At 44.8% G+C, this 19,429-nt stretch overlaps 1 protein-coding gene across 1 annotated transcript in view; it reads left to right on the plus strand.

Moving 5' to 3' along the window:
• Positions 1–10,422, plus strand: part of IGF2R (insulin like growth factor 2 receptor) — a 1,674,612-nt gene extending 1,664,190 nt beyond the window's left edge. Inside the window, exon 48 of the mRNA XM_085611652.1 lies at positions 7,576–10,422. Coding sequence (XP_085467778.1) covers positions 7,576–7,980 — 405 coding nt within the window. The 3' untranslated portion in view covers positions 7,981–10,422. The remainder of the gene's footprint in view (positions 1–7,575) is intronic.
• The last annotated feature ends 9,007 nt before the right edge of the window (positions 10,423–19,429 follow it).

A 19,429-nucleotide genomic window follows, 5' to 3' on the forward strand; every position in this document is an offset into this window, starting at 1 on the left:
CGTCTGGACCCAAAACGTGCGCTCTCCTTTTATCTGGACCGCACAAAGCAGTTCCGGGTGGACGACCAACTTTTCGTTGGATACGTGGGTGCTAAGAAGGGGAAAGCTGTGCACAAACGGACCATCTCTCGGTGGGTCGTTTTGTGCATCAAAATTTGTTATTCCTTGGCAAAAAAGGACCCTCCTGTTGGGCTGCGCGCCCATTCTACTCGGGCCACAGCGGCTACTACTGCTTTGGGACGGGGTGTCCCTTTGCAGGACATCTGTCAGGCGGCAACGTGGGCTTCGCTACACACGTTTGCCAGGCATTATTGCCTTGACAGCCAAGTCCGGAGGGATGGCTTCTTTGGCCGTTCTGTCCTCCAGGACTTTCTGGTGTGATCTTGGTTCGCAGACCCACCACCGGGGATGGTATTGCTTGGGTATCTATTCTAAGGTGAGGAATCTAACTAACGTGTTTCTTTCAGATGAACAAGTTACTTACCTTCGGTGACGATGTATCTGTAAGAAACATTAGTTAGTTAGATTCCTCACCGACCCACCCATCCTCCCCGTTCTGCGAACTGGCATCTAGGGTTAATGTTATCCTTTTCAGGACCCTAGATTTTATTTTTGGCACCAGTGTCGGTCTCTTGCATGGCTCTGCGTTCCTGGCGCGGAAAGCTATGTACAAGAACTGACGTCAGCGCGCGAGGGCGGCGTCTAAGTACTCCGACGTCATTCCGGCACACGACGCCGACGACGGACGCGGAGCCGCAGACGACGCCTAGCGAAGCGCAAGGGGTATTGCTGACGAAAAATCTTCCGGATCCAGTCTGACGCCTGGGGATATTCTAAGGTGAGGAATCTAACTAACTAATGTTTTTTACAGATACATCGTTACCGAAGGTAAGTAACTTGTTCGATATGAACTTTGACCAGTGACATTATGTAATCCCAGGAAGGAGCCAAAAATCGTAAGAGCAGGACACTGATAAATCATTTTGAAAGAATGTGGGTGTACATAATAGGGTGAGGTGGTAGTCACAGCGTGGAGCAAGGCAGTCCGCTTTAAACTCTGACCCCTAATTGACACCGCTGCAATTAGTTGATCTTTGGCAAAATGCCTGGCTATAACCTTTGCTGGTACCTGGAGGATGGACCAGAATAGTTGCATTTGTGCACCAGTCTGTGCTGAAGCCGCAAGGGCTAGGCCATCCAAGAGTGAGTCTCAGAAGCTTAAGTTATGCTAGGGATTTCATCTAGGATCTGCCGCCCTGCAAATGAGATCCCTGCTTCTCAGATTCAACCTGGTGGAATAACAATTCGCCTTTCCTCTCTTTGGCATAGTGATTTTAGGACATTAGCGAGTTAATACGAGTAAATACACCATATACACTTTTTCATATCGGAGAGGTGCTTCTTTTTCCATGCTCAGATGCTTTTCCCTCAACATATGCATAATTTCACGGTAGTTACTTCCCCTCCGGCTCCTTACATGTTTTCTCATCTCATCTAATTCAGACTCTTGGCCCGGCATAACTAACTCTCGATATTAAGAGGTATTTGTTTAACTTAACTATGTAGATCGAACGTTGTAACTGCATTCCCATAAAGAGCTTTTTGTGCTTGTGGTTATGGAAAGTGTTTCTCACTTTCAGGAAAGTCCAGGTGGACTCTAGGGTCCATTAGTTACCCTCGGTGATCCCAGGGCAACATTTGCGCAGTTGAACTTTTAGACAGGGCTGACTTTGAAATGTGTGTGGACCAAATGCCACGGAAGGACACATAAGTGGGTCAGGCCTCTTTGAAAAATCTCTGTCCACCTCATCTCTATTACTTCTTGAAACTAACTTAGTGTATGAATCTGCTAGTAAAGAAGAGGCTGGTTACCTATAATATTCACTTGCCGTCTGGGAATTTTGAGTTATTATGGAAGACGTATCTGCATTACTAAGGCACACAGAGGCACTTTCTTGGAGTGAAGTTTAAAGGCTAAAGTTGTGAATAATAATATTATCATCCACAAAAGGTGACACTTAGAGATGTACAGGCATATAGATCAATGCAAAAACAACAATTGATGGACAGAACGCAGAACAATGTCATACATTCAGCCCAGTACAGAGATCTGGGCCTAAATCCATCGTTTTTTTTTGCTCACCATGCCATTCCAGTTTGAACCCAGCCATATGCAAATCAGTCTTGACCCTGTGCCTCATGGGAACAGTCCAGCCCGAACTGCCAAGCCAGGTTCTCCCTGGACTGGAACCAAGCATCCTAGGACCGGTTTCGGGGTTTCACCCCGCTTCAGCCAGGATAGCTTGATTCCAGTGGCATGGAGAGCATGGGACTCACGTCTGAGCATACCAGTCCCACTCGGGGTGACAAATGCAAAAACAACAATTGATGGACAGAATGCAGAACAATGTCATACATTCACCCCAGTACAGAGATCTGGGCCTAAATCCATCGTTTTTTTGTTCACCATGCCATTCCAGTTTGAACCCTGCCATATGCAAATCAGTCTTGACCCTGTGCCTCATGGGAACAGTCCAGCCCGAACTGCCAAGCAAGGTCCTCCCTGGACTGGAACCAAGCATCCTAGGACCGGTTTCGGGGTTTCACCCCTCTTCAGCCAGGATAGCTTGATTCCAGTGGCATGGAGAGCACGGGACTCACGTCTGAGCATACTCGTCCCACTCGGGGTGACAAATGAAAAAACAACAATTGATGGAAAGAATGCAGAACAATGTAATAAATTCACCCCAGTACAGAGATCTGGGCCTAAATCCATCGTTTTTTTGCTCACCATGCCATTCCAGTTTGAACCCAGCCATATGCAAATCAGTCTTGACCCTGTGCCTCATGGGAACAGTCCAGCCCGAACTGCCAAGCCAGGTCCTCCCTGGACTGGAACCAAGCATCCTAGTGGCCCCTGTGGATAAGAATGTCACCAGGCGTCTCCGCCCGGCGCCGGGTGACCCCGCGTTTCTGACTACTCATCCTACGCCCGAGAGCCTGGTCATCCAAGCCTCGACATCGCAGATTGCCTTTCTCACGGCTCCGCCGGATTAGGACTCTAAGAAGCTGGAACAGTTCGGCAAGCGGTTGTTCTCTTCGGCCAGCTTGGGGCGGTGAACACCGCCTGCTTATTGGGCTGCTATTCCCACGTGGTGTGGAATACGGTTGCTCAGGTGTTGCCTTAGTGTCCTGAGGAGGTCCACGCTGTGCAGTCCCAAGCAGTTGCTGAGGGTAAGGATGCGGCTAAGTTTGCCATTCGGTATGATTATGACACCGCTGACTCACTGGGCAGGGCGATTTCTACGACTGTGGCGCTTCGTCGCCACGCCTGGCTGAGATCCACCGGCTTCTCGCCTGATGTCCAGAGCTCACTCATGGACATGCTCTTTGATGGCACTCACCTGTTTGGCGATAAGGCCGACTGGAGCGTTTTAAGGACTCGCGGGCCACGGCAGAGGCACCCGCGTGCCGCGGAGGCGGTTTCCGCAGGGGGTGGCTCTGGGAATCAGCGTGGGTGTCAGTCCACATCCGCCCCCACTGCTTCTACCTCCAAACCTTCCTAATCCGAGCTTTTTGCCGCACCCCACGCCGGTGGGTGGCAGGATCCGCCACCACCTCCCCCACTGGCGCGATATCACATCGGACAAGTGGGTGTTGCAGATCATCCGCAGGGGTTACTCTCTTCCCTTTCAGTCCTCCCCTCCAGCCATGTTACCTCGGTGCCACCGCATGTCGGGGGATCACTTGGTACTTCTCCAGCAGGAAGTCCCGGCCCTCTTGGCCAAGGGGGCCATTGAGTGCGTTCCTGGGCCAGAAGTAGGAAGTGGTTATTCCCACTACTTTCTTGTCCCCAAGAAGGACAAAGGGGGCTCGCCCCATTTTGGACCTCCAGAACATCAATCGCTTCCTCCGGAAGGAAGTCACGGCCCTCTTGGCCAAGGGGGCCATTGAGTGCGTTCCTGGGCCAGAAGTAGGGAGTGGTTATTCCCACTACTTTCTGGTCCCTAAGAAGGACAAAGGGGGCTCGCCCCATTTTGGACCTCCAGAACATCAATCGCTTCCTCCGGAAGGAGAAGTTCAAAATGCTGACTGTCTCAGGTCTTGGCTGCCCTCGACCCTGGAGACTGGATGGTAGCGTTGGACTTGCAGGACTCATATTTTCACATCCCCGTCCTGCCGGCCCACCAGCGTTACCTGCGGTTCACGGTAGGCCCGGAGCATTTTCAGTTTGCCGTGCTCCCCTTTGGCCTTATCAGCACCCCTCGGGTGTTCACGAAAGTGATGGCGGTGGTTGCAGCTCATCTGCGCAGGTCAGGGGTGTCAGTCTTCCCCTACCTAGACGACTGGTTGTTGAAGGCGGGTTCGCCCCAGGCAGTCGTCTCCCACCTTCAGACTACGGCCGACCTCCTGCATTTGCTGGGGTTCTCCATCAACGTGACGAGTCCCTATCAGAAGCTCCCCTTCATCGGAGCGGTTCTGGATTCGACGCGGTTTCGGGTTTTTTCTCCCGAGCAGCGAGTCCGGGATATTCGGGCTATGATTCCGATCTTTCAGCCTCTGTCCCGGGTTTCAGTCAGGATGACCCTCCGGCTTCTGGGCCTGATGGCCTCCTGCGTCCTGCTGGTGACACATGCCAGATGGCATATGCGGGCTCTGCAGTGGTACCTGAAGTTCCAGTGGGCGCAGCATCAGGGCAACCTGTCCGTTCATGTCCAGATCTCGGAGGGTACTGCACAGCAGTTGCAGTGGTGGCTCACGAATCGCGATTGGGTCAATGGCAGATCCCTCTCCCTTCCCCAACCGGAGCACACAGTGGTGACAGATGCGTCCCTCCTGGGATGGAGAGGCCACTTGGGAGAGGTGGAGATCATAGGCCTCTGGTCTCCGACGGAGTCCAGGCTCCATATCAATCTCTTGGAGCTTCGGGCTTTCTGACTTGCACTGAAGGCATTCCTTCCCTCTGTCCGAGGAAGTGTGGTGCAGGTGTTCACGGACAACACCACAGCCATGTGGTATTGCAACAAACAGGGTGGGTGGGGTCCTGGACCCTATGTCAGGAGGCTCTGCGCTTCTGGACATGGCTGGAACATCAAGGCATCACCTTGATGGTTCAACACCTGGCAGGTTCTCTGAACGCCAGGGCGGACTAACTCAGCTGTCGGTGCTTAATGGATCACAAATGGTGTCTTCACTCGGAAGTGGTGCAAGATCTCTTTTAGCAGTGGGGAGAGCCTTGGTTAGATCTATTCGCAACCGAAGAGAACGCGCAATGTCTTCAGTTTTGCACGTTGGAACTTCCAAGGCGGAACTAGCTAGGCGACGCTTTTCGTCACGAGTGGAGTTGCGATCTTGTACGCCTTTCCGCCGATACCACTTCTGCCCAGAGTGCTGAAGAAGATTCACGCAACCGGGCCCAAGTCATCCTTGTGGCTCCGGATTGTGCACGAAGATACTGCTATGCTGAGCTACTCAGCATGGCGACCGATCTCCCGATCCGACTGCCTCTTCGGGAGGACCTTCTGTCGCAGCAGCAGGGGACGGTCCGCCACCCAAACCTGTCCAGCCTACACCTCCATGCGTGGAGATTGAGCGGCGACAGTTGACAGCTTTTGATCTTTCTCCCAAAATCTGTGATGTCATTCTGGCAGCCAGGCGTCCCTACACTAAAACGGTATACGCCTGCCGGTGGAACAAGTTTGTGGCATGGTGCACAGCTAGGGCTGTGGAGCCCCTTTCTGCCCCTCTTTACGAAGTCTTTCTGTTCCTTCTTTCTTTGGCCCAGCAGGGCTCTGCTCTGGGCACTATCAAAGGTTATCTTTCGGCCATCTCCGCCTTTTTACTGCTTCCAGATCAGCCTTCTCTTTTTAAGTCCCCGGTTGTTAACCGTTTCCTAAAAGGTATTACGCACACGTTTCCTTTCGTGCCATTCCTAATGCCTCAGTGGGACTAGAACCTTGTCTTGACATATCTGATGTGCGCTCCCTTCTAGCCCCTTCATACCTGTCCTTTACGTCTTTCACTCTCAAGACGGCTTTCCTGGTAGCTATCACCTCTGCCAGACGAGGGAGTGAGTTCCAGGCTCTTTCTTCCAAACCTCCTTTCCTTTCTGTTCATCCGGACAAGGTGGTTTTACAGACCCGTCCTTCTTTCTTGCCAAAGGTTGTCACGCTCTTCCACATCGGGCAGACCATCACTTTGCCCACCTTCTTTCCGCCTCCGCATCCTTCGAAAGAAGATGAGAGGCTCCACAGTCTGGACCCAAAACGTGGGCTCTCGTTCTACCTGCAGCGCACACGACAGTTTTGTATGGATGACCAGCTCTTTGTTGGCTACGTGGGTGCCAAAAGAGGTCGGGCTGTAAACAAGCGGACCATATCTTGGTGGGTCGTTCTCTGCATCAAGGCCTGTTACTCGTTGGCTATGAAGGAGCCCATTCTACCAGGGCGCCGGCAGCCACTACTGCCTTGGGACGCGGTGTCCCCTTGCAGGACATTTGTCAGGCAGCTACGTGGGCCTCGCTGCACACATTTACCAAGCATTACTGCCTTGACAGTCCTGTTCGGGGAGACAGCTTCTTTGGCCGTTCTGTTCTCCGTGACTTTCTGGTGTAATCTATTCGCAGACCCACCACCGGGGTTGGTATTGCTGGGGTAACTATTCTAAGGTAAGGAATCTATCACTAACGTGTCTCTTTCAGATGCACAAGTTACTACTTGTGTAACGATAAGGTACGAGAAGAGACATTAGTTAGTGATAGATTCCTTACCGCCCCGCCCATCCTCCCCGTTCTGCTAACTGATTTCTAGGGTTAAGGTCATCCCTTTCAGGGCCCTAGTTTCATGGCACCAGTGGTCAGTTCCTTGCATGGCTCTGCGTTCCTGGCGTGGAAAGTCGTGTCCATTCAGCGCGCATGAGTGGCGCCTAAGTAGTCTCCGTGACGTCATCTCGGCGCATACGACGCCAGTGACGGACACGGAGCTGCATGGCGCCACCTACTGACGCGCAGGGGTACTGCTACGAAAAGACTTTCCGGATCCAGTCTGACGCCTGTGGATATTCTAAGGTAAGGAATCTATCACTAACTAATGTCTCTTACAGATATATCGTTACACAAGTAGTAACTTGTACTTTAACGCCATTGTTTAAAAAATACAAAGTGAGAATGACCCATGCTGCTATGAAACTACTTGCTATATTAAATGGCCCAGGGATATGTTTCTATGTTGCGCGTATATTCAAAAAACAATTTGTGAGAAAAGGCATTGTCACTATTAACTGATTTTATATGTAAATAATTGTATTGTTTATTTATGGTCGTAATGTTTTTTTTAGAAATTATATTTATTTTAATACTTGTTATTGCTTTTCTGGTTGTTGTACGTACCAAATAAAGCGTACCGAACCGAATGTTTTAGTTAGAATGTGAATCCCTCAAAGATAATTTTTTTCCTAGGTAAGGAACTGCCAATATAATTAACCATTTTCACTCATTTAAAAAAAAAAATTAGGATAAAAAGTACGTTTATTTTTCATGATGTGTCTTTGTTCACTTTGTGTTTTCATGGCACACAGGTAAATACTGATGAAGAAACTGATGAAAACGAAACGGAGTGGCTCATGGATGACATCTCTAACTCCAGCGTGAGACCAGGGAAAGGCGGCCAAGAAAATGGCCACATCTCTAAATCTGTTAGGTCTTCGGCTTTCACGTCTCTCAGCGTGGATGACCAGGACAGCGAGGACGAAGTGCTCACTGTCCCTGACGTCAAGATTCACTCTGGGCGCGGACGGGAAATGGAGGCAACAAACCACGCCCACAGCTCATTCGTCGGTGAAGGAGACGAGAGTACCAGGGGGTTGCTTAACGGAGGGAAGGCTAGAACCGGGAAAGCTAAGGCATCTCGCGGGAAGGCGCCAAACGCTCACCACGTAGAATCATTCCATGACGACAGCGACGAGGATCTGCTGAAAGTTTAACCCACAGAGACTTACCATGTGCCTAACATTAAAAAGAAACTGGCGGGGCAGATCATGCCCTTCCAACCAAATATAAAGACTTTCTAAATGACGCTTCTAAGATTTTGCCTTTACAAAGAAAACATTTGAAAGGGAAGAAACACGAAGGAAGGGTACTTAGTCCTGGTTGTTTACAATTCTATGCCAATCCACTGCCGAAACATCCGTTTGAAATGGTACCATCCGCAGTCAGGCTTTTTTAGGATTAGAGGTTTTTTTCCCCATGAAGTACATACACATGTATTCTGATCATGTGGGTTTAAATTAATTTATCAGTTGTAGAAAAAAATGTTTTTGAAACCATGTAAAAATGGGGGCTGTTCACCTGTAGAATTTCCCAACAGTGCCATTTACATTTCAAATATTTACTCCCTTTCAGAGATCTGTTTTGCTCTACTTAGACCTTGAGACCTGCTTCGAAATTTGCCCCGGTTTGCTTCTAGGTGACTCAACACTGAAAGGGCTCCCTCGTAGCTCACTTGCTAAAACATCAAGCAGCAGGTATTTGTGTTCCATAGTTCGGGACAAAAACATTTGTCTCCAATTCCTCTGCAGATTTGCTTAAGCTGGCTATGTTTTATTTTAAGAAAAACATCTTTATCACAAAATCATATCCGAGTTTGTGGGACAATAGTAAATACTAATCCTTTGTGCGCTCATTTTTTACTCATCTTTTAGAGAGGTCGCAGCTGATTTCCAGAAATGTCAGCATTTCTTCAGGCTTCTGGTGTGAACTAGTTTCAATTTACCATTACTTCCTATTTAAAAAAAGGTATAAAGGAAAACCCCAACTTAGGAACCACCATAAATGTAAACTACTTGCCTGATAAATTGCCTAAACTATTTCCTGCATTAATCATTAACCATTTCATGTCCTCCAACACTCTAGTAGGATTTGAACATTATCATAATTGTGTGTGCTCCTTAATGCTCTCATGTGTTGGTTATATTGAGATATGTCGCTACAACTTAAGTGGAACTTCCAGCTCCCCAATTCCATAAGTCTTGATCTCATTAGATGTACATTTGCTGAAAACATTTCTGTGCTTCACTTTCATCATAGAATCCTTTTTTTGCCACCCCGAAAGTCTTTTCCTCTTTGAAAGATCTCCTGGCTGAAACATAGGAAGATGAATGTCTCATCGCTTTCACAGCACAGCATTCCTACAGTGTTGTGGGACTGCCTCACACTCCACCTCAATGCTTAGGTGTAACGTTGTGTATGAACCTATAAAATAATTTTGTTTTCACTCCTAAATTGACAGTGTATCCCTCCAAAAAAAGCTTTTGATCTGGCATTTGTCACTGCCACATCCAGAACAGGATTCACATGACTCCAAATGGAATTTGATCTCCTGCAGTATTCATAATGTGCAGGTTAATAGTCCCCTTTTTATTGCGATGACTAATGTATCCGTTTATTCTGCTGTCATCTTCTGCCAATCAGTAGGCTTTTTTGTTTTGGCTGCTGGGAGGTTTACTTGATTGTTCTTCTATTTATTGACCTAAACTACTACTCAGGGTTGCTGTTTGATAGCAACAGGTTCTTCCTGCCGGCAGGGTATTCATTTGCTATATTGCCAATCATCAATTTGAAAAGTGTTATTTATCTGAGAGTTAAAAAGCATGGGTTGTGTTTTTGAGATATCTAATGTCAAATTGGAGATGATCTGTTATTTATATTGTAAGTTGTCTAATTTTCTTTTAACAGCTACTTATATGAAGTAGCTAATAATCATTGCATGATGGCTTTGGTGCTAGTGATGGGTTGTAAATAATTTTGTATAGTATGTATATACATATCTATACAGTACAATGATCTATGCATACATATACATTATCTGAGGCAGTAAGCTGATCCAAGGCACAAAACGTTCCTTGAAAGAGTAGATGTTCCAGATATATTCAAAGTTGCAAGTAGGCCAGCTTCCGAGAATTCAGTGAACGCTGTCTTTGCAGGTGTCGTTTTGTATTCCTTTGACTCCATGATCAATTGAAGCCTTAATTTGCACAATGTGTACGTATCACTGGTGATCTCACTGCTTGAAAAAGATTGGCCAAAACCTGACAATAATGCAACATCATTGATCAGATTATATAGAACCACGGTCAACAATCAGTCCAGTATTGACATAGGATAACCTCATCTTCCTGTAGTAAACTGCTCCTCTCTTTTAAATGTTTTCTAAATTACCTGCTGGGATTTTTTGTGTTTGGTACAAGAACATAGTTTGGTGTCTATTTTTTTTTAAAAGAAAATTCTTGTCCTTTTTGTACATTTTGGCATTTGTTTCTGGGCTCATCGGTACTTTTGATTTGATTTTTTTTTGTAGGAACTTGTGATTTTTTCCATTTTGTCAAAATGTAATGTATAAATATTGTTTCAATAAAATGTAAATTATTCGTTGTGTGTAATTTGTTCAATGTTTAAAATGAGTGTTTTAAGGTATCTCTCAGGTGCTACTTGGGACCAAAGCATTCATGTACATTGAGAATTACCCAATCTGCACACTGTCTAATGAAAAGGTAACATATTCCCTATGTTTATTTAAAGTAGTTTAAGCAAACAACCAAAGTGAGTCCAGCATCTTTTTGACTTATTCTTTTGATTTAATTGCACGTGATATCTTTTTGGCGGTGTTGTCGCATTGGGCTTATATGGTGTAGGTGCCATGCTGGGTTCCTATTCTGTAGTTTTACAGTTGGAATTTTGTGGAATGTTTGTCAGTTAATGTATTGTTGGTGTCATTATAGGATGCTGTGGTGTAATGGTTATACGGGTCTAGTGTTTTCCAAACAGGGCTTCTATGGTGTAATTTTCACCCTTAGTTCACCACAATGTGGTAGTGCCATTGCCGTTCTAGATCTAAGATAGTTGTTTGGTGGTGGTTTCCAATCTGACCGTTCTGTGGTGTGGTTCCCACAATGGGTTACTCTTGTGCAGTTGCCACACCAGGGGTTCTTATGATCTAGTTACTACAGTATGGTGGTGTGATGTGTTACCACGCTGGGTTATCTGTGGAGTGTTTGCCATAGAAATCCCATGGTTTGATTGCCACAATGGGCTTCTTTGGTGTGTTTGCCAAATTGGAATGCATGTGTTTCAGTTGCCACAAGGGATGTTCCCTGTTGTGCATTTGCCAAAGGGAGCAATTCCTGTGATGTGATTGCCACAAGTAAGTTCATGTAGGGGTGTGTGCCTTATTGTAGTGTGGTTGCCTCAGTGTTTCCTGTGGTGCTAGTGTAACATCATCCCTGTAGTGCACTGGTCATGCTGGCGTTTCTGTGGTGCTTTTGTATTTTGCATGGTGGGAGTTCTGTGGTGTGATTGGAATACAGGGTCTCTTGAGTGTAGATGATCATGTGGGTTTCTTCTGGGCTTTTTGCCACAGAGATTTATTTTACGTAGTTGCAACACAGGGGTTCTTGGTATTCACCTGGTTCACATTAGTGTTTATTTATTGTGGTTGCCACATCAGGAGTTAATGGACTGTGGTTGCTACAGTGGGAGTCAATTCATGAGGTTACTGCACAGAGCGCCTTCTGTTGTTTCTTCAGTGTGGGTGTTACTTCCACATTGAAGTTCCTCCCTTTTCTTTGGTTTTCCGAGACCCTGCAGTGTCTCCATCCACATTTAACTGGTATATTTGGCAGTGATTCATGTTTCTATCTTGTTTATAAGTAAAACGTTTTCAAGGGTTAGACACTTGGGCATTGGATTTCATTAGGACAGTCACACAAATGGACTATGTCAGGGAATTACAGATACGATTTTGCAAGCTATTTAAATGCTGTTTGCATATGATTTAAAATTAGTGTGGACTATATATTTTTACAGGTACATGATAGTCTTGAACTGTAGGACTAGAGGCATTACATTAACGCTTGGTCTGAATCCTCTATGTAAATACATCTGTGTAGTATATGTGCTGTTTTTTTTCCCACTGCCAGGTTGATCTGTAACAGCCTACGAAACCAAAGATATGAAAATCGCAGCGTGGGGAGACGTGCGACTAACCAAATCAATCTCAAAATTCAAGTTTATTCGGATCAAAAACCCATAAAACCATTACACCAATCCAATATCCTCAAAAGTAAAAAGTAGTAAGAACTCTTTTAGAACATAAATACAGAGATATACGGACAGTAATACATACATAATACAACACATGAAAAATAGCAAATTATTAATCACACTAATGTTACAGTTTTTAAAGTTTCCCTCTTGTCAGGCAGAGTTGTAAACGTGGAAATTTAAAAAGAGTTATAATAAATATCAGTTGATACCACAACATATACCAAACCCCTTTCAGGTCTTACATTAAAAGCTTCAACCCGTGGTAAAAGCTAGGTTTTCCGTAGAATGTTTTATGGGGGCAGAATAGAAGCAAGTATTGGGAAAGCCAATAGATCTGGCGTTGGCTGCTTGCCATTTGGCATTAAAAACAGTGCTTGTTTTGTCGTAGCTTTTGCAAAACTTTAGTGTTTGGGGCACAGCCAGGCCTTCGCCAATATAAAAAAATTGTCTGAAAGGATTTTTGTATCTTACAAATCCCGCATTGCAATAGTAATCCCTGGCACTGAAGGGACCTACTACTTTGTGGGCGGATGTGCGCCTTGTGAAAAGGGTCGAATGCCATCAATCTCATTGAAATTGGCCATTGATTGAAATAAGCGGTTCCATTGCTCCATGTTGCGCGCTGCAGTGAGCAGGAGAAAAATATGTTTGACACAACAAACCAGTGGAGAAAAAGAATTGTCTGAAATTCCAAGTATAATATATGTAAATTTAGTAAAATAAAATGCTCTTGGCTAATGCCTTACCTTAAAAAAATAAAAACGTGACCCCCCGTTCATCCTTAAAGTTCAAGATTGATATAGTGTTTCTTGCCACATTACTAATAGAACATTCTAAATCTGACATAAAGTGATCGAGTGTAGGAAGGGTAGGTGCTCTTGAGATGAGGCTCGCAGCTGGTGACCTTTTTAATGGATAGATGAATTTTCCCTTTGGGCGTCAATAGCATATAAGTTCCGGATTTGAGTTCTCAGTTGATGCATAGAACTAGACTTAAATCCGACTGTAGCCTGTAATATGTCAATAGAGGGCCAGACTTCAGGGAGGTTTGGATAGTTTGGCCCACTTGCTAGATTGTGACAAAGCACAATCGAATTAGTGAACCTCCGAGACTTTGGGACATCGGTTCCAATTATTTGAAAGAAACAAAAAAAAAGTAAAATGTTTGTTTACCACACACAGCCAATATTTTGTATTGCAGCAGATCTTCGTTCTAAATGCTCTGCGTCATCATTGCTTCAAAAATCTAGTGAAATTCATTGTCATAGTCTGAAATTAATCCATTTAAAAAGTACAAAAAGCATGTTTCATTCCTTCACAAACGTTTTCAAGGCTAGACTAAATAAAAGGTAAAAAAAAGCAAGTGAGACGACCACCTTTAGTAGACTAATGCTCCCATCGCTGAGAACTGTGTTTGACTCCATGGTTACAAGTTCGAATCCTGGTCGGTTTAATCCGCATTTAACCCTTTTGGAGTCAATAGAATGAGTACATTTGAGATGGTTAATAATAATTACCCAAAAAGAAATGTTTTAGTAAAACGTAAGTGCATAGAAACTGTGATTCAGAAATATAACATGAATAATTTAAAAACGAAAGTAATGGCTGTAAAACATGTGACCATAGAATAAACAGGAGAAAAGCCACTAATTTCCATAGTCGCAGCACAATGTCAAGACCTTCAAAAAGATCTTAGGCCTCGTTCCTCTGTATGGTTATGGAAACCCTCAGTGACTTGCAATATCCATACAGTGTATGTCAGAGGATACTTAATCCTTTATATAATCAGCAACTTGAGACACATTTAGTCGCTGGTTATAAAGAAAAGACGTCAAAACTCAACATTAATAAGTAATTGCAGCAGAGTTCTGACGTCAAAATGCTGCTGTTAAAGCCAACAGCCGAGGTAAAAGGCAGGTCCGGTCACAGAGCAGCTGTTTAAAGCAACAAAAATGGAATGTTGCTTTTCTTTCTCATGCTCTATATTTCTAGTTTACAGTGACTATCAGAAAGAACACGATTACTTTTAACATTCCTTGGATAATTATAGAAATGTTGAGTATTTCTGCATGTTTCTACACATTCTGGCCTACTGCACTTTTTTTTTTTTTTTAAACTGACTTGTGTTGAATTGTTTGGAATATCTTTTTGCAACCAATATCTAACATGTTTTTGATTTGTTTAATTTTGCACTAGAGTTGCTTTTTTATTCTTAATGTTTGCAGACATGCTTGCTCTTTCATTGAAAGAGCTACACACCAAGGAGTCAAGTCGTTTGTGGAAAAGGTGATAGTGTGATCTTGTATTATATGGGATAAAGTAACACCTTCTGTACATAAGGATATTGCAAGTCACTTCAGAGTTTCATTGCCTTAAAAAGGGCTTCGGCTTCGTTATTCTATATTCTTATGGATCTCCTCAGTGACTTGCAATATTCTTATATTGTACAGCAGGGAATACTTTATCCCTTATATAAAAATGACATTCTGGTAGCAGGTATTCTATTTTTGTGCCATGTGTTCTGTATCACTGGGTATATGTTTTTCATTGCGAATGCCTGTTAAATTGTTTTAGACAGTTTTATTCCATTCCATTTATTTATCTTGTGGTTGTATTGGAATAGATCCGATGTGCCTAGTACACCTGCCAGTTGTTGTATGTTTCATGTGTTTTTTGCCAGTGTAGGTCTGGCATCAGCCAAAAACATCCTGCTGTGTCTACACATAGACTGCGGGCTTTGAGTTAGCCCCCTTCACCCATTGACTTGTTTTGGTCAAGCCCCTTCAAGCGTTAGTTGTCTAATGTGTCTTTCACGTTTGTGTCTTTCATGTTTTGGGTCAGTCCGTGGCATTTTAAGGATGTTTGCTTTTTATGATCAGCAATGAAAACTGTACCTTTCCAACACATTGTATCAGGAGTGGCTTTTATTTTTTATAGCCCTTCGTACCACCTACAGATGCTACTATTTCTCATTTTATCATACTTGATTTACCTACCGACATGGTAAGGCTGAGTCTCGTTAGCAGGTCTCTATCTCCTGCACACCACATTTTGGAAGCAGTATGTGTTCCACTCGGTGAGCCATCCTTCTGCCTTAGGATGCATGGGTTCTCACATTGCCTTTTGTATCCTCCTATTTACCCATCCCCACCATCCTGCAGTTCGTTTCAATGTGGCTCATGGAGGGAGTCGGGCATCCACTACCATGTGAGGTGAAGTTACAGATGAGCATACATACAGGAATCCTTCAGAGTGCAGTTTACTTGAAAACCACACAGTAGACATTAACACAGCCACTTGATGTACAGAGTGGTTCCGTTATCTTTATACTTGGGAACACAGATCAACCAACAAAGGTTTCAGCTTATCTAGATCTCTTTCAATGACCCCTCCAGTTGCCAGTCTCAGAACTTAAAAAATATGGGAACGCATGATCATTATATAGAGGACTGTTTAATCTGAGTGCTTACATGTGCAGTGTTTGTTCCTACTCATCCCTCATTGTATTATCCTAATGCATATGCACAGTGCAGCGTCACCCGTCTCTTAGGCCTGAAGTTCTTAACCTAGGGACTGCAACTGTTTTGAAAATTAAATAATTTGAGCAGAATAATGAAGTATGTATACATAAAACATCAAAATGTATTGTGATCACACGCTATTAGAGCGCCTTAGGTCGGTGTTATCTCTAAGGCTTTTATTTGTAGTATCAACTCATTGTCGAATATCTAAGAATATTGACCCTGTCGCCAGAAAAGGAACTCTTTAGGTCACTGGACCTCCATTCCCAGTACCTCTGGCAGAGACAGAGACAATCTCTTACAAGTCAAATAATAGGATACTTAATACATGCATATTTGTTACAAAACACCACATCACCTGTGTCTTTAAACTCTACACATTTTTTATTGCAAATTCTTAACAATTTTTCATGTGTTTGTGTTTTATTGCTCTGCTCCCAAGACTTCATATCAGATTCTGTGTACGCTTGGCTAACTCTATCTCCTTCTCCCATTCTTCAATCACATTTTCAATTTCCTGACAACACAGAATACATGTTTGTTGTGCTGTGACCATAAATTCCTTAAGGCTTGCAAACATGTGTTTGACTTTAACTAAAACTTTGCTGATCATGTGCTCTATTTCCTAGTGAACTATTCACCTGTCTTGCATCACTTTGGGCCTGCACTCCTTTCACCACGTATAACTCAGTGACACTCGCTACTAATGTCTGCTGTGGCATAACTTCTTCACATTTAGTTTCCTCTCTAACACCAGTCCTGCCCTACGTTGAAGTCGAGAGGATGGATCTGCTCCTGAAGTCGTTCCTACAACACATCTTCACCAAGGTCAAAGTCACTGGGTAAGTTAAAGAGGAAACCCAAGAAGTCCAAGCACAGTCTGCCTCTTCCCATCACTCACACTCCAGAGAAGACGTGAACGCATCACTGTGTCTCCAAGTCTCGCTCTCCTTCTGCTGAGGAGCCACTTCCATCTTTGGTCCTGATGCACCCTGAGGTCCTGGGTCTATCGACAATGTTCAGCAGGTCAAAGCATTTCGGGAGGCCATGCTGCACATCTTTAGCACTCCTCCAGCTCCTTAAGGAGCACAATTGGGCCACAAGGATCCACAGGATCCTCCAGTCGCATCACCACTGGCGGGTTTGCCCTCATTCAGTCTGTGCCCCTTAAATCTGCTTCAGGTTCCATACGGTCATCAGTTCTGGCTAAAGGCACATTACCCAAATTGACGCCAGCATCAATGCCACTTATGCCAGAACAGGAACCACAATCCTATGTGGTATCTGACTCCAAGCCAGCTTAATCTCAACCTTAAACAAGCATTTGCAATGCAATAGGTCTCGCATTCGCAAAAGTTTGAGCTATTGGCATTGTAAATGACAAACCTTTTATCTATGTGTTGGTTTTGAAAATTTACGCTACTTTGTGCTATTGACATTGCAAATAACTGCCTTTTATTTTTGTTTTAGTTTTTAAAATATAAATAGAAGGCTTTGTCAATTACAATGGCAATAGCTTAAATTCGCGAAAATGCGAGACCTATTGCATTGCAAAAGCTTGTTAGCCCTGGCATCTTAAAGAGCACAAGGAATCCGGGATATGTTAATATTTGCAGACAAATAACCTTCACAGAACAATGGTGTGATATTTACATAGCGCTTAACACCGATTTTGCCTTTTCTAAGCGCTAAAGAGCATTTGTTACTATTAGCTCCAATTTAAAGGTACTGGATTTAACAACCTCCTAAGCATGGAACGCTGAGTTTACCTTGGGGGATCCGAACTCTTATAGCCGACGCCAGCGGTGAGGCTCAGCTCTGATTAATTCTACACTTAGAAAAATATTCGTTTTTACGAGATTCTTCGTCTTGCCACACGAAATCTTAACAGAAAAAATATTTTAAACAGTGTCGTACCTATAATAATGTTGGGCAGTCCCGGACGGTTTAAGGATACCTTTACTCCATTGACACCACAGTGCACTATTCTTCAAACAGCAATGTTCGAGAATGAATCGAACGCTCAGAAATGGAAACTCGGGAATTATGGAAGACTACACAAATTGTGCTTGAAAAGTACGTGGTGAAGATGTAAGGACCCAGCCCCTCCTAGAACGAAAAGCGGCTCAAGTACAACAATCCCAACAGTAAGTTTTTTTGGGGGGAGAGGGGGTTATTTACGTGTTTCACTCTTCTGTTGAACGAAAGTGACAATAGACCAAATAAAGGGCAGCTTTTAACCGCGCAAGCAACTTGAATCTGTTCAAATAAAACAGGAACTGTGTAAAACGTGTAGGAAGCTGTTGAATGGAGCGCAGCAGCTGCTAGTGTGATGAGGTCCGAGGCAGAGGCGCAACTAGAGCCAAATTTCGGGGGGGGGGGCTAAAGCAAAAATTTCGAGGGGGGGCTGAATCTTTAAACAGTAGGCAGAGTGGCGCTGATTTCGGGGGTGGGTGGGCTGAATCTAGGCAGAGTGGAGCTGCAGGGGCTCTTAGAAGGGGTGAAACAACAGCGAAGCCTCATTAACATGCAAATGGTCTTTTTAAAGACCTGTGAAGTGCTCGGGCACGGCTTTGTGTCTGCCCGGGAAGCGGTCTCATCCCGGGGGCCACACACGACGGGTGGGGGGGACTGAAGCCCTGTGAGTCCAATGGGTGTTGCGCGCCTGGTCCGAGGTGTATCCAGTGAAGGGGCCCACGGTGTGCAGCTGCTGCGAGCCTTGCAAGGTGGGCAGAGCCTTCAATGAGCTCCCCTACTTCAATTCAGACAAGGCCTACACAGCTTCCCACCAAATAAAATGGGTATTGTTAAACTGTGTAATATGGCATCTCGTATTTTCAGCGCTTAGAAACGGTGGACGTGCTGTATTAAGTCCGACAGTTTGAGGTGTTGCACTGAGACGCTGGCCAGAAAGGCAGGGCCCTATTTTTGAAGGCATTTTCCTTTCACTACATTCACCTAGGAAACACAAAGCTCAGTGGGTCAAGTCTATAGCATCAAAATATAACTTTATTGGAGGCATGTTTACTACGGGAACACATGGGAATGCAAAGCCATTAATCAAGCAGGATGGCTCTGTCTCCCTTCACGCCCAGGGAGGAGGGAGATGCGAGCAGAGCATCAAAGGGCCGGGTGAGAAGGGAGGGGGGAATGCAAGGGTCAAAGCGGCGAAAGTGAAAGTAATGGAGCAGAGCCTCAAAGGGCTGGGTGAGAAGGGAGGGGGGAATGCAATGAGCAGAGGAGCAGCTGTGCACGTGCATGTGATCTCGTGCACTCAAGGTTTAGGCCAGCCAAAAGACTGGGTAGCACTTTGAAAATCTCACATATAAAATGTCTCTTCGAGCCTTTGGCTCGCGAGACCTAAAAAGGCTGCCTCCAGATCTTGATGTGGCACAACCACCTGTGAATTAATCGAACTCTAACAATATTCAACTGCAGCTCAGCTCAGCAAACACTACTTAAGCACTTTGGCTCAGACTACAACCAGAGCTAGCTGTATGGAGACAACAATGGAGGAAGAGTTTACCATACACTATGATGAAGACAATTGGTACGTGAATTTACAAAATGCCAGTGGGCTGGAAACTTCATCTGATACTGGGTTGGTTTCCTCTCCTGGACCAGCAAAATAAAAAAGTACTTCTTTCGCCATAGTGATTTGCAGGGTGGCAGAGGTCCTTGACCCTCACCTCCCTACTATAGAAGTAAAAACAAATGTACTGACTGAGGTCTTGCAGCCTGTCCAGGCACCAACAGAACCTCTTTTACCTTTCAATGAGGCTCTCACAGGCACTCTTTTGGATACTTGGGT

Source organism: Triturus cristatus, chromosome 6 (assembly GCF_964204655.1).
Source record: "Triturus cristatus chromosome 6, aTriCri1.1, whole genome shotgun sequence".
NCBI lineage: Eukaryota > Metazoa > Chordata > Amphibia > Caudata > Salamandridae > Triturus > Triturus cristatus.